Genomic DNA, 16,896 nt, shown 5'->3' with positions numbered 1-16,896 from the left:
TGTATTTTTTTTTATTAAGTGTGATTGTAATGAATAGCCAGATCAGAAATGCTGATCAAGTCAACTAACTCCTAAAGAGAACTCTGATAGGCCAATCAGACGGTTCATAGCTGCTCAGCGATAGAACATAAAATCTGCAGTTTTCTGTTCCGTTGATGGAAAATGATTGCGATTGAAAATAAAGTGGAAATAATAGTGATTGGAAAGAGGTGAAACACCATCAGTCAATGGAAAAGCTTTAGGCTACAGTTGGTCAATGATCGGAACAACTTTAAAGGATACAGGTAGAGGATAAAGTGAGAATAATAGAGCATGTGAAAGGCCCTGCCCCAATAAAAGCTACAATTATCACAGTGGTTTATTCATTGAAATACATACATTTCTTAAGTGTTTTATATGCACAGAAAGGTAAAATATATACTACGACACATGCTTGACTAACTGGCGCTAAATAATACCGGATGTACCTGTTCCGACTTACGTACAAATCCGACTTAAAGATGGACTCAGGAATGGAACTCATTCGTAACCCGGGGACTGCCTGTACTAGAAATAACTGTTCCTGCTTTCATCTTTTGTGGAGAATAGACCAGGGAGATCAGGTTGCTTAATTCTTAATTGGATTGTGGCTTTATAAATCTTTTTCCAACATGGTTCATGGAAAAGATGCATTTCATTTTTTTGGGCAGGAAATCCATAAGTATTCTCAGTTTTATATTCTACATTGTGCATTTCAGCAGCTTTGCTTGAAGATACAAAACTTATGCGACACAATTTTAACTATAAAACTGTTACCGTCAATATTGATCATCTGTTTTAAAATATTTACACGTTTACTTATGTAAAGTCAAGGTTGGAACTTTGGTCATAAACAGGAAGGGAAAATTAACATAGCACTCCACTCAAAATTCCAGAAGAACTCAGCTTGTCAGGCAGCACCTATGTGTTGCTCTGGATTTCATGGAACTGCAGAATCTTGTGCTTGCAATTAACTTAGCACCCTTTGTTGTGGAGGTGATGGCAGATAAATTAAATAATCTCATAGATAACCACTACCTATGTTCTAACCCCAACATATAGCTACAGTATTTAAATTCAGTTAAGTCTGGTCATCTCAATCTTTTGAAGTCATCTAGCAATCACAACAACAAAACCATAAAGACAGACAATAGTGATCTTAGGACTGGATATAAACAGACCAAAGTTATTTCATCATGGGGTAATGTTACAAGGCTACCTATTCCCTACCAACATCAGTACCTTCACCAGAAGGACTACGTTAGTTCACTGCCATCTTCTAAACAAAAATAGGTGATGGAAGAACACCAGTGATGACCTTAGTATGGTTACCAGTGAGAACCTTACTCCAAAAATGAATACTTGACTGCCCCCAACATGCACTGCAGCAATATTGAATTTCTGTCAGAGGTTTATACTTCTAAACTGCGCATCAACACAAAAGTTATGTTCTGGTGGAACATAAACCAAGCAGTGGCTTCTGTTGGTGACTCTTTCTATCACAGAGGGAGGAAAATGATTGATCATATTACCTTGGCAACATTGTACATGTCTAGTAAATGCAGCTTAAGTAATCAACAAGTGCCTGAAATAAATCATTAACTCCCCCTGGTAATATCAGAAAAGCAAGATTATTTAAGAATGCAAGATTATTAAATGCTCATGCTCAAACTAATAAAATTTTTGTACTCATACAAGAATGTTAGAGATTAGAATGCAGGTACAAGGAAATGGGTACAAATGGGCAGGATCTTTCAGACCCACGACCACTACCATCTAGAAAGACTAGAAGAGCAGATACCTAGGAACACCATTTGGTAATCCCCCTCCAAGTCACTCACCATTCTAACTTGGAAACTTATTGCCGTTTCTTGTCACTGAGTCATATTCATGGAATTCCCTCCCTTACAGCACTGTGGGTGTACCTACACCTCAGAGACTGCAGCAATTTACAAAGGGAGCTCATCACCACCTTCTCAAGAGCAACTAGGAGGGACAATAAATACTGGCTTAGCTGACGACATCCCATAAATGAATTTTTTAAAAAAGCGACATCCTTTATTGTAAGGGTGATTAATTATGGAGCAGGATCTAAGATCTTAAAATGCTGGAAGTACTCAGCAAACCAAGCAATAGATGTGGCGACAAACCATACCATTTTAGGCCAATAGTTTTTTTTAATCAAAACAAATAAATAAAAATTATGAACTATTACCAAAGGAATTTGGAATTCTGGAAATCTGGAATAAAAAAATACAGGAATGCTCAATATACAAATCTCAATATGGAGTGCAGATAGCTGCAACAGGAAAGCACAGGAGGCTAAAGATGAATTCAAAGTGAGACAGAATTAATGAAAGCACAAGAAAATAGGATCAAGAATACTTCACTTGGTCCTTGCTATTCAATTTTGGTTAATCGATCCCACACCTCAATTCTTTCTCTGTGCTATTTCATCACCCAGCCTTTAATTCCCCCACCTTTCAAAAGAAAAAAATAAACTACCTCTATATAAACTACTTCTAATGACCTAGCTGAAAAATTAGGGTCATGCTTGAGAAAACTCCCATAGCAGTTTAAAGAGATGGCTATAAAATTCAGATACATCAAAAGAATAGTGATTCATTTCCAATCACAAACAAGAGAAAATCTACAGATGCTGGAAATCTGAGCAGCACACACAAAATGCTAGAGGAACTTGGCAGGCCAGGCTGCATTTATGGAAAAAAGTGCTGTTGACACTTTGGGCCGAAATCTTTCGGCAGGACTGAAAAAAAAGCTAAGGGGTAGATTTGAAAGATGGGGAAGGGGAGAGAGAAGTGTCAGGTAATAGGTGAAACTTGGAGGGGGAGGGATGAAGCAAAGAGCTAGGAAGTTGATTGGTGAAAGAGACAAAGGCCACAGAAGAAAAAAAAGGGGGGGGGAAGAGGATCTCCAGAGGAAGGCAATAACAAGAGAGGGGCACAAGGGGATGGGGAATGGTGAGGCATTACTGAAAGTTTGAGAAATCAATGTTCATGCAATCAGGTTATAGGCTACCCAAGCGTTGTTCCTCCAACCCAAGTGTGGCCTTTGACAGTGTGTTTGCACCTTACCTGAAAACACTCAATACTGTGAAGCATATATTAATCTAGTAGCAAAAAGGGCCCGGGAATACAGATGCATACCTCCTTGTAATTGGTATCACAAGTAGATATGGTCGCAAAGAGAGCTTTGACAACATTGGTCTTCATAAATCAGGGCACAGAGTACAGGAGCTGAGATATTATGTTGAAATTCTATAAGTTTTTGGTGAGGATGAATTTAAAATATTGTATATGGCTAGCTAACTACAAGAAAGATGTTAATAAGCTTGAAAGAGTGCAGAAAAAATTTACAATGATGTTTCTGGGATTGAAGACCTGAGTTATAAGGAAAGGTTGAATAAGTTAGGACTTGATTCCCTGAAGCACAGGAGGGGACATCTTATAGAGGTATACAAAATTATGAGGGGTATAGATAGGATAAATGTATGCAGGCTTTTTCTCTTTAGGTGGGTGAGACTAGAACTAGAGGTCACAAATTTAGAGTTAAAGGTGAAACATTTAAGGGAATCTGTGGGGGGAGGGACACCTTCACTCAGAAGATGGTGCGAGTGTGGAACAAATTACCAGCATAAGTGGTAGATGCGGGTTAAGTTGTAACATTTAAGAGAAGTTTGGATAGGTATATGGATGGGAATGGTTTGGAGAGATATGATCCAGTGCAAATAGATGTGACCAGGTAAAAAAAAAATCAGGTTGGCATGGACTAGAGGGAGCAAAGGGCCTGTGCTGTAGTACTCTATGACTCTTGAATAGAAAAGCCACAAACCACATGCTTCAGAAGCAGGAATATACCAACAAATTCAAATAAGTTATAGTTAATAAGCATTAAAAAGGACAAGTAAAACATATTCCAAAACATCATTCACTAAGTGTTACCCAATAACAAAAGAATACATCACTTCCAGGAATTTCCAGATGGATGAGAATAGGGCCGTGATGTCAGAAGTAGTGGTTGAGGCAGGAACATTGGCAACTATTAAAAGATACACACACACACACACATACACGAATGGGAGTGGTTTACAGGGCTGTGGGCAAAACATGGGTAAAGGGGACTAGTTCACCAGGCAACACAATCAGCATGGACAAGTTGAACCACAAGGTCCTGCTACCATGCTAATATTCTGATTTCTTTATGCTGGTGCCAAACTAAGCAAATTTAGAAAGTAGTAAGTGAAGTTGCCATAATGCCCAGCTCAAATAAACTGCTACAGCCTCAGAAACTAAAGATACTCTTTTCCGCTCAATACGTTCATCAACTTCCCATCATCCACCAACAAGGAAAAGATACCATTGTTTTTAACAAGTTTAAAAATCGAGATCCAGGGGACATTCATCTGATTTGTTAAATATGAAACTGTAATTGATTATTGCATTACTTCACATATAAAGAGTACTGCATTACAAAGTTGTAACCAAAAGCAGACAAGCTCACCACTTGACTGAGCACCTTTGCTCCATCCACTTGGCCATTTAGAACTTCTGCCACCAGCCATTTAAATACTCCTACCCATTTCCACACTAATCTGTCTGTCCTCAGCCTCCTTCACTGCCATGGCGAGACTAAATGCACAGTAAAGGAATAGTACCTCATATTCTGCCTCGGAAGTCTACAACCTGACAGCATGAAATACTTTCACACAAAATGCTGGTAGAACTCAGCAGGCTAGGCAGCATCTATAGGGAGAAGTGCTGTCGACATTTCGGGCCGAGACCCTTCATCAGGACTCACTCCTTTCGGTTAGTCCTGACGAAGGGTCTCGGCCCGAAACGTCGACAGCGCTTCTCCCTATAGATGCTGCCGAGCCTGCTGTGTTCTACCAGCATTTTGTGTGTGTTGTTTGAATTTCCAGCATCTGCAGATTTCCTCGTGTTACCGCATGAAATACTTTATCCATTTTCAGGTAACCTGCTCCTTCTGCCTTTATACTCTCCTCCTGATCTACACAATTCCTCGTACACTCACTCCATTGTCCTTGTTTCCCTCCACCACTCATTTGGCTCCACCCCTGCCAGTCCTGCTCTGCCCACCCCATTTTCTCATGAAGAAGGAAAAGATGGATTATGAAAGGAAGCTGGTGACTAACATCAAAGATACTAAAAGCTTTTTTAAGTACATAAAGGGTAAAAGAGTGGAGGGTAGATATAGGACCAATAGAAAATGACAGAGGTACTGCAACAAGAGACGCAGTTTTGGGCGATGAACTGAATGCATATTTTGTATGAATCTTCACAGTGGAAGACATCTGCAGTATACCAGACATTCAAGAGTGTCAGGGAAGTGAAGTATGTGTAGTGGAAGTTACAACTGAGCAAGTGCTCAGGAAGCTTAGTGGTCTGAGGGTGGATAAATCTCCTGGACCTGATGGAATGCACCATTGGGTTCTGAAGGAAGTAGCTGGAGAGATTGTGAAGGCATTAACGATGATCTTTCAAGAAGATGACAGGAAAATTGCAAATGTTACTCCGCTATTTAAGAAGGTTGGGACGCAGCAGAAAGGAAACTATAGACCTGTTAGCCTGACATCAGTGGTTGGCATCGACAGCTAGGGATGAGATTACGGAGTACCTGGAGGTGCATGACAAGACAGGCCAAAGCCAGCAGGATCTCCTGAAAGGAAAGTCCTGCCTGACTAACCTACTGCAATTTTTTGAGGAAATTACAAGCAGGGTAGACAATGGAGATGCAGTGGATGTGGTGCACTTGGATTTTCAGAAGGCCTTTGACAAGGTGCCACACAGGAAGTGGCTTAGCAAGATGAGAGCCCATGGAATTACAGGGAAGTTACTAGCATGGGCAAAGCATTGGCTGGTCAGCAGAAAACAGAGTGGGAATAAAATGATCCTATTCTGGTTGGCTGCTGGTTACCAGTGGAGCTCCACAGGGGTCAGTGTTGGGACCACTGCTTTTTACAATCTATGTCAATGATTTGGACTATGGGATTGGTGGATTTGTGGCTAAATTTGTTGATGAAACAAAGATAGGTAGAGGAGCGCGGGTAGTGCTGAGGAAACAGAGAGCCTGCAAAGAGACTTAGACAGTTTAGGGGAATGGGTAAATAAGTGGCAAATGAAATACAATGTTGGAAAGTGTATGGTTATGTACGTTGGTGGAAGAAATAAATGGGCAGACTATTATTTAGATGGAGAGAGAATTCAAAAAACAGAGATGCAAAGGGACTTAGGAGTCATTGTGCAGGATACCCTAAAGGTTAACTTCCAGGTTGAGTCAGTGGTGAAGGCGGCAAATGCAATGTTGGCATTCATTTCTAGAGGTATACAATATAAGAGCAGGGATGTGATGTTGATGGTGGTAGATCTGTGGAATTTGTTGCCACGAGCGCTGTGGAGGCCAAGACATTGGGTGCATTTAAAACAGAGATAGATAGGTTCTTGATTAGCCAGGGCATCAAAAGGTACTGGGAGAAGCCAGAGGAGTTGGGATGACTGGAAGAATTGGATCAGCCATGATTGAATGGCAGAGCAGACTCAATGAGCTGAATGGGCTACATCTGCTCCTATATCTTATGATTTTATATCCACTTTTCATTATCTGCCTCCACCTATTATATCCTAACCTGTTTGGATTCCTATTCCTCTACCTGCCTTTCTATCCACTTCACTTGGATCCACCTCTTTTCACTAGCTCTTGTTTACACCTTCCCTTCACCTCAATATTGGCTACCTCTAGACTACTTTCAGTCAGATGAAGGGCCTTGTTCAAAAATGCTTACTTTCCATACCCTTCCACAGATAATGCCTACTCATTGATTTCCTCCAGTTTTTTTTGCTCTAACTTAGCTAATTGCACAAGACAACATAGCTAACTCATATCATATAATATATACTTTTTGCAAGCCTAAGCAGAGAAAGACTTCCCAATTTTAAATTTATCCTCTGAGGTAAAACCTTATTTTTCCCCAGAAAACAAACCAAAATAGGGCTTAAACAGTTGAGTTATAATTTTAAATCTTTCATTGGATTATTTTAAAATATTGCAAAAAACCCCCTGTATTTCTCTAAATAATAAATATTGTTGTTAGGCAAATCACAGCTTTCATTGGATAACAACTGAATAGCATTTCATTTTGCCCATTACTCAAATTTTCTACCTCACTCCCACTCCAATCTGTCTGACGCCTCCTGCAGGGTTCCAGTGAAGAACCACATTTTATCCTCCATCTGGTCATTCTAGTCTTTGGAGTTAAATATAGAATTTAACAATATCCAGCAGGGAAAAAAAAAACTGCATTTCTATCAGAAGTGTGCACTAATATTAATTCTGCTTTTCTCTCCACCAGCACTGACTAAATTGTTGGGTACTAGTTTTATGTTTTTTTATTTCAGTTCTCTGCAATAACACTGGGCTCTATTACATTGCTTTTATGTCCTTTTGCTTATTTTCCTTTCTCTAAATTGCTTTCACGAATCTACCAACCATACCACCCCTAAATAATGTGATCACCTGGACAATGGTAGCCTCACCTTACAAGATATTCCCTATGTCGCCCCGTCTCTCTGGAACTAAGACTCCAGCATCTGTAGTCTCTATGCCTCCATTTGTCTACTCAACTTTCCCAGTTCTGCTGAGTTTTCAATCAGGATGATCTTTAAGGAATATTCAGTACAAATCAAGTTTTAACAATATTACACATGCCTCATCTTGACAAAGCAACTTACTTTGTCCTATTCATCCCCTTTCCTGTCTTTTTTCCCTAATTACATGCTTTATTGATAAGATAATTTTAAAGACCTGATTATATTTGCCATACATTTGATGGAGGCAAACTGTCATTTCCACTTTTGAGGAAGAACTAGACTAGAAAATATGTAGGCAATTTAGAAACTTCAATAAAATGAGCTTGATACTTTAAGAAACTAAGGACAGGTTGTAAAGCATGTGGATACATGTAAAACTGGATAAACATACGTGCAAGGAAGAAAACTGGTAAGGGTATGATTGTAGAAGAAGTAGAGCATGAATGTCAAATGGATAGAATGGAACAAATGCATGGCAATATACGTTTCATGTAATGGCATTATATAGTAGCAGATCAATGACTAATAAACAGCACATTCTTCTTTCAATCTGGTTAAGGTTGGAAAGCTGGCTCAGAGTGAACTAGCCTTTTAGTTCTATAGTAAAGTGTTGCGTCTGGTATAATTTGCTTAACACTAACAAAAATTGCTTGCACTTCTACCTTTATACAAGTATCTTTAGGCTTGTTTATATTAAGAGCTTTTTGCTTATATGAAGTGTGCTTCCAAACATCCCCATAAAGAGAAACAAAGCCCTAAAATCTAGGTAATGTTAGAGTTGAAGAAAATTTAAAATATTCATGATTCTGCATTTAATTCATTGAAAACTAATGTCCCAATGAATTGAGAAACAAAAACATTAAAATTGTACTCTTGTACCAATGATACTTTGAAATACTGAGCAAAAATTATATTTTAAATTTGAAATATAATTCTGCAGTGCTTCAGCAGTTATCAGATGAAAACATTATAGCAATTGACTAGTCTTTTTAAAACAATTTTTATGTTTAAGTTGCCAAAAATATGGAGATGTGTCAATATATTTCACAGTTTGATGAAATGTCAGCTTGATAAGTTAACTGTTTCTCTCCCACAACAGATGAAAACTAACTTGCTCAGTATTTCTTGGATTTTGGTCATTATTTCTACTCCTTTTTATTAACTGTATTAGAGAAATGTTCTGAAATTGTAATAAAGCTTTTCACAGCTACCATTGAACAAGAGGTCCAGAAGCCTGAAGTCCCACCTCATCAGGTTCAAGGACAGCTACTTCCCTTCCACCATTTGGTTAAGCCACTGGCAAAACCCTAATCACCGCAGTTTACCAACACTATTACCATATGCATACAATGGAGTTAATTTTGTCTGTTCTAATTGTGCTCTTTCTTGTAAAAATGTGGATAATTTGTTTTTTCTTGTGAATGCTAATTATATGATGCCATGCGCTTGGGATGCTGCTGCAAGCACATTTTTCACTGCACTTACGCAAATTAACTTATACCAAAACTTCCATTGTCTCTGCAACACAGCAAACTTTCAGCAGTCAGGAATTACAAATTACTTCATCATCTGCACAATTAGTCTATATTCAAAGGGAAAAATAACTTAGATACCATGCTGTACCAGAACAGCCTCTTGCTCCAAGACTTACAGGGTTACACGCTAAACATAATTTCCAGATTTACACTCGAATTCAGAATATTTTTGACTGCGGAAATACTGTAAAGCTCTGTCTTAATTCTGAATTAAAACAATTACAAATTCCAAACACAAATTAGGTCATCTCTTAGCACCCCTTGAAAGACAAAATAAAACTTCTGTGTACCAGCTTTATAAACCTAGGTATCTGAATTTTGGCTTGGTAGTATACTAATCATTCTGCAAAATACATCAGTATTATCAAACACAAAATGTTTGCCTGAAAAAACTAAAGGTTCTAATGTTCCTTTCCACAGTAAAAACTTTTAAGGACAAATAAGTCTTTGCAGGGTTGAGTTAATCAAATCTAATACTTCAGGACAGCAAGCAGAAGATTTTGCGTTTAGTAGTAAGTCTCTATAGAAAGATTAATACATTTCCCGCTCAAATTCCATGTAGGTATCACCTCCCCACAATGAAGATTATAGACCCAATTTCAAAAGGTCACAGTACTTATAACTATAATGAAAACGTTTTGATGTGTGCTTCAATTAAAAAGGAATCAAAAATTAGGAATCAACTTTGTTAAGGAGTGTAAATACTAACAGAAGCTGTGAAACATTTGTTATTACAGACATTTCCAAAGTTTAAAAAAAAACAAGCAGAATATCTATTACAGTACAAATCAAATTAGTACTCGTCAATTCTCTTAACATTCACAAAATTAGGCACACGGGTTTTTTTTTGGAAAAGAAAACCACGGCGGATTTAACCGAAAATGCAATATGTGAAATACACAAGGAGCCACAAGTTATTGAAATGCAACCTCCCAGCCCCCATTTCAATTTCTCTTGAAAGCCGATGACCTCACTTCCTTTGACATCAGCGTGCGTTGCTGGGGGATGGGACCAGAACCGTGACAGCGACACTGGGAAACAGCAAACTCAGATTCCAGCTATAGGTATGAAATGCTCCAATGGACCGCAGCAGTTTTACCAATCCTACATTTGCAGCTTTTTTTAAAAAAAGATTTATTCGTTTATTTTAAGCAACAAAATGCTTACGGAGCAGTAGTTTTAATAAACCTATAAGACCGCGCTTCTTTAAATTTCAGATCTCACCTCACAAAAGCTTTGCACAAACAGATAAGCAAGCGCAGGATTCCACTGCTGCACACACATTTCAACCCACCTCGAAAGTGTAGAAGGCCCGTGGGCTGGAAAGGCCCATTGGATCCAGCTGCATCTACCACCATCCTGCTACCAGCTCTGTTACATGTCAACATCTAGCCTATACCAGCAGAACAAGCTGTCTCTTAGGGCTAGAAACCAGCCTCCATTTTAGCACAATACACTTAGAAAATGAAGCTACCCAACGAAGGGAAGAGGCTAGTTAGTGATGTCAGCACCTAGCAGAAAGCTGATTGGGTAATAATGACTACATAAAATGACAAGCAAACTGCAAATAGAAAAACATTTCTGATTGGCCCTGTATTAAGACTGTAAATTGATCAGATTACTGTTCAATTCTATTCGTTCTCCAGGTTTAAAATAAAGTTTGCAATAGCTTTAAAAACTTGTGTAAGCCTTTTCGAGTTTTTGCTTTAATTCCCTCCCCATCTCTAATTAAAAGCAAATCAATTTCACATTAATGACTCCCTTCATTAGAAACACTTAGTTTACCCTATTCCAAATTACCCTAATCCTTCTGTGAGCAAGTTTTCGTCATTATGATGTTTATTACAAAAAATGGCCTAAATTTAAGATACAAATCTATTATGGCTTTTCAAAAACTTTCATTTTATATTTTTTGTTTTGTTTTTAATTACTGATAAAAGGTTCAATTTATTCATTTTTTTAAAAAAGTCGACATCAGAAATGTCACTTACGAATACTCTAAACAATCTAGCATAGTAATAATAGTGCATGAATAAGGGCGAGAGTGAGAAAGACAAAAAGAGAAGACCACTTTCATAATAATGGAACTAATATTATACATATTAATTACTTCTATAGAAGTATGCAAAAAAACTAGTTTGTATTATGCTTTACCTTAAAAGTAAGGATCAATTTACAAACTCATCTTTGGGATTGCAAATTTCAAGTATTTTTAACAATTGGCTGAAAAGGTCATTCTACTTTTTATGTAATTCTACATCAAATCCCATTAATAACATGGCTTACATGGTCAAAAATAAAAGAAGGCATACATGTCACAAGTTTTGACAAACTTTGGCATTTTCATTTTTTATCTTTGGAGTTCCTTTAAAGTCCTCCCTAATTCCAACCCTAACAAAGCTTTTGATCGGCACAGTCTTTGCAACTTTCAAGATGTTGTAAATATATTTCAACACTCTAAAAGGTAGATGATGATAGAGCAGTGGTTGTTGTCTAACTGGACTTCAGCAACACCTTTGATAAGGTTCCATAAAATCCACCAAGGAGAGCTAGTTAAGTGGATTCAAAATTGGCTCTAAGGTAGGGAGCACAAGGTGCTGACTGATGGTTGTGTCCAGAGATGTGCCACAGGGGTCAAGGTTTGGGACCCTTGTTATTCATTAATCATATAAATGATTTAAATGCTAATACACAAAGCATGATAAGTGTGTGACATATAATAGTACCTCCAAATTTCATGTTGAGAGTGAAGAATGTTATCAAAGATTACAGGGGGATCTTAATCATTTAGGGAAATAGGCCAAAGAGCAGTAAACGGATTTTGGAATGCGAAACCAGAATAGGATGAATAGTAGGTCATTAGGGAATGTAACAGAACAGAGGAATGTACGAGTGCATAGATAATTGAAAGCAGTGTCACAGGTAGACAGGGTTGTGAAAAGGGAATTTAGCATGTTAGCCTTCATCAGTCAAGGCATTAAATATAGGAGTTGGGGCATTATGTTATAAGTGTATAAAATCATTGATGAAGCTGAAAAAAATTAAATCCATCTTCTAATATCCAACTTTTTCAAATCCTCATTTGACTCCCCCCATTCAAAGATCTGCATTTCTTAAAGCAGTTTTGAAAGACAGAGCTTTAGATCCTATTTAACAGGCAAATAATACTATCTGCCTTTCTCAACCAATCTGCAGCTTTTGACAATATTGACTGCACCATTCTTCAACTCCACATACATCAAACTGGGTGGAATCACACATTCTTAGCTAACCAGCATTAAAAATAAACTGCAATAAGCTCTACTCCCACAAACAGTTACCTTTGGATATTTATTTAATATTATTTGAAAGCATAACCTACAGGTATATGCTAATACATGTACCTGCTCCAGATATACTCAGTTCTACTTTACCAAAATCTCTCGACTTCTCCAGTGTTTCCAAATTGTAAAAAAAAACTTGTTCAACATCCAATATTAGGTAAATCTTTGTTACTTTTATATTTAACTTTTCCAAACATACTTCTAGCTACCCCCAAAAGCCTGCTACCCATGTCGCATTATATCTCCATGATTCATTACAACTCTGCCTTTTAGCCTTCCCTAGATTTACATTTAAACAAATCTATTTTAAAAATCTCATGCCTGTTTCCAAATTTCTGTATATCCTTCTCCTAGCTCTCTCCAAATCTCCTCCATACCCAAAACCTTCTACGATACTGGCATTCATCCAAAACAAAAACCTGGTCGATATCATATGATTTCTTGTGAGTGCTGTTTGCATGTGAAGAACCGGTAACATCTTTCTAAGTCAGGATAATGTAAACCTTGGATGCAAAGCTGCAGGTGTTAGTGATCTCTTGTCCCTGCTGCCGTTTTTCTCTTAGTAGTTAAAAAGTTGTAGGTTTGGGAGGTAACTGCAGTAGGCTTTGCAGATAAAGCCATCATGTTCTGGTAGTCAAAAGAATGAATGTTTAGGGCTATTAGTACAATACTGTGCAAAAGTCTTAGGCACAGATATATATAGCTAGGATACCCGAAACTTTTGCACAGTGCTGCATTTGTCAATGTGAAGTGGAGAGCAAGTTTGTACATGTGACGTTGGGAATAGCAAGGGTGCAGCATTGCAGGAAAGATTTGGGACGTGGAGTGCCAGGGGCCCAGGTAGCGTGGATGCTGACACACCCAGCCCTGAAACACCAGCTAATGTTATACGATTCCAAACAATTGGTTCATTGATCATTACAGAATGTCCTTCTGATGATTCGCACTCTCTCCCCTCTCCATTTCTCTTTTCCCGACCATGATTCCCCTCCGCTTGCCCCCTTCTGACTCTGTGCACAAAAGAGACCCATATCAGAATCAGTTATCACTCACATAAATCTGAGTGATTAGATTTTAGTTTTTTTTGTGGCAGCAATACAATGGAGTACATAAAATTACTGCAGTTCTGTGCAAAACTCATCAGCACACTAACTATATACATGTGCCCAACACTTTTGCACTTACTTACTGTAGGACATCAATGAAATGGAATGTTTTGCTTTGGGGTGGTGAAGGAATTCCATCACACCCAGGATTTTTGTCTTGTAAGCAATAGGACTGTTGTGAGATACGTACTACAGAATAATCAGTCTTTAACCTGCTCACATAATTATGATACTTGAGGGTAGAGCAGTTGAGTTTCTGATCATTACAGACTCCCAGGATATTAACAGAAAATAACTCAGTGATAATAATGCCATTGATTGTTATTGAAGTGTCACTGAGATGGTTTGACTCCATCATGATAACATTTTGATGTGCAAATGTTACTTGCAATGAAATTGGTTGGACCTAGGACACTGCCCTGAGGAACTCCTGCAATGATGGTCTGGGGCTGGGATGACTGACCTTCAACTATCACAACTAGCTTCCTCTGTGAAGGGCAATGACATATTTCATGGAGTTTCCCTTATGACACTCAGGGTTCATTGTTGCTGCATTTGTCAAATGATGCCTTGATGTCAAAGGCAGTCCTCTCACCTCATCCGTAGTACTTAGCTTTGTCCATGCTTAAACAAAGGTTGCGATGAGGTTTTGTGGTCCTGCATCTGTAAGCCCTGCAGTCCAGTTTCATTCGGGTAGTACGTCATTACTTTTAAGTATGCCCTGTGCTGCATCATTTTGCATCATGTTGAATCAACATTGATAGCCTGGCCTAACAGTAATTACAGAGCTGGAATTGGAATGTGAATTGGTTGATTATTGTCACAGGTGCTGAGATACAAATAAAGTCATTACATCATTCATTGAAGTAGAACGAGGTAAAACAATAATAATGCAGAATAAAGTGCAACAGTTATAGAGAAAGTGTGGTGTCGGTAAACAATAAGGTGCAGGATCATAACAAGATAGATTGTGAGATCTAATAATAGTGTAGAAGCTGTCCTTGAGGCTTTGTGATACATGTTGAGGCAAGAAGTTACAGATTCAACAATGACCATCTGTTTTGAGACCATGCCATTTCTTAAGCTTGTAGCACCACACATGATAATGTCCTCAGTGTGTTCTCTCTTCCCAATAGAAAAAAGTCGCACAGTATCATTGGCTAAAGGGCCTACTGTGCTGTAAAGTTCTGTGTTCAGTACTACCCTTGACTGATACATATGCCACACAAAAGATAAATTTACAAAGACAAGGTCAACAGGATTATCTCACCAAGTCTGACCATTTTACCTTTCAAGACATGGTCTGTGGTGCTACCAAGACATTCTTGGTGGTAGACATGAAAGTTTTTCCCCACAAGTACATTCTAGTGCCCTGGTTACATTCATTCTTCAATATGGAGGAACATTAATTCATCATCTGAGACAGATTGTAATTATGATGAAACTTCTTTGCTCAGATCAGATCTGATGCCATTAGAGTTCTTGGGCTCTGGAGTAGATGTTGAGGATTTCAAAAGCTACTCCTTCCTTCCCACTTGCGCCTCCAGCAGGATATTGGCAAAAACTGGACTCCTCACTATGATGCTAAGTTTGGAATGGTAAACGACCCAATATAAAGTGGTCAGCTCTACAATTCAAAAAGTCGGATGGGGGATTGGCATGTTCAAATTTTAAATTGTATCATTGGGCACTTGTATTAAAAAGTTTTAGCTATTGGATGGAGGAGGATAAAGTTTCATGGAAAAATATAGAAGAGCTAACAGCACCAATAAGGTTGAAGGACTTTCTCCTTATAGGCATGTCTACCAAAAAATGTGATTTGTATTACGGTCCAGTTTTAACCCATATGCTACAAGTGTTTAGAGCAGCAGAAAAATTCCTAAAATTTATAAGTTTATGGTGCAAATCTTCTCCACTATGGAACAATAATCATCTTCTATCTGCGAGGGTGGGGGGAATCATTCCCTAACAGAACTTGGGAGGATAAAGGTATTTTCACTCTTCAAGATATTAATGGGGCAAGTACTATCCTTAGCTTTCAAGAACTGATATCTCGATATAATATTGATAAACACTCTCTTTTCTTCTACTCTAGAGTAAGATCAGCTTGTAAAGCCTACGGGGTTCCTTGGGGGGGGGGGGGGGGGGCGGGGGTCAGATTTAAAGGACCATCCCATTTTAAGTTGGATACAGAGCGCTCTAGGACAGATAATGTCATATATCTATGATAAATTAAACTCCCAGAAACTTATGCCCACATCAGGAATGAAAGCCTGGTATAAGGACATATCTGAACTGGGACAAGACTTAGACTGGGATGGGATTTAGGATAATGCTGCCGGTACTTCAAAAAACCCAGATCATCGGCATATACACTTGAAATTTTGTCATAGAGCATATTTAACACTGAGAATTAGACATCAAATAGGACTGGTTCCTGACCCATATTGCTTATTTTGCCCCTACAGAACTGCTGGCTCTTTTATACATGTTGTATGGGAATGTCCAGGAGTTTTTGGTTTGTGGGAGAAGGTTATCAGTACTCTTACAGAACTAACGGGGGTACAATTACCAATGGACCCCGCTGTACATCTCCTAAATGACTCCCACCTTTCCCTTATGGAAAAACCACCCAAAGTCTGGCTGGCAGGCCTGACTGCAGCTAAGAAGATTGTAGTCCAGCACTGGAAACCTCCCTATGAAATTTCAAGTACTCATTGGCTTCGCAGCTTTTTGGACATTTCTTAACCTGGAACTACCATCAGCAAGAATAAGTGACGCACGACCAAACACAATCTTAATGTGGACAAATTTGATATCTAACTTAAAGATCTTCTGTTAAAATAGGAATGCTCTGTCTGTGTATGCACTACCATTCAGTTGGTTGGTGGAAGGGAGAGGGATGGGAGTGAGAGAGCGTGGGGAGTGGAGAGGGGGGCAGGGATGAGGGGGGATGGTGATGAAAGTTGGGGGGTGACTGGGTTAAACAGTCAAAATGTAATCAGCAACTGGTTATATTGAATGTAATTTGTTGGTGTTGCAATAAAAATTAGTGATTAAAAAAAAAAGCTACTCCTTCCTACTTTTCTTATCATGCTGGGTCTGTCCTGCAGGTGAGACAAGTTGCAGCCAGGAATTAGGGAGGAGTTGCTCACCACCTTGTTTGTAAGGTGTGATTTTGTGAGGAGGACTATATCAGGCTGTTATTTGACTAGTCTGTAGTACATCTCTCCCAATTTAGGCACCAACAGTGGGGGGAGGGGGGCTCATAACCAACAACAATGAGGCG

The 16,896-nt window shown here is 38.6% G+C and overlaps 1 protein-coding gene across 4 annotated transcripts in view; it reads right to left on the bottom strand.

Moving 5' to 3' along the window:
* Positions 1-16,896, bottom strand: part of ppp2r5ca (protein phosphatase 2, regulatory subunit B', gamma a) — a 134,493-nt gene that overhangs the window by 90,373 nt on the left and 27,224 nt on the right. The window contains exon 1 of one of the 4 annotated variants that reach the window (XM_059959233.1): positions 10,473-10,690. The exons of 2 other annotated variants lie outside the window; for them this stretch is intronic. In XM_059959233.1, coding sequence (XP_059815216.1) covers positions 10,473-10,566 — 94 coding nt within the window. In that variant the 5' untranslated portion in view covers positions 10,567-10,690. Of the gene's footprint in view, positions 1-10,472; positions 10,691-16,896 lie in introns of those variants that run through there. One more of the 4 variants, XM_059959228.1, reaches the window with a different exon arrangement.

Source organism: Hypanus sabinus, chromosome 2, assembly GCF_030144855.1.
Source record: "Hypanus sabinus isolate sHypSab1 chromosome 2, sHypSab1.hap1, whole genome shotgun sequence".
Lineage (NCBI taxonomy): Eukaryota > Metazoa > Chordata > Chondrichthyes > Myliobatiformes > Dasyatidae > Hypanus > Hypanus sabinus.
This window is presented reverse-complemented; position numbering and strand designations above follow the sequence as displayed.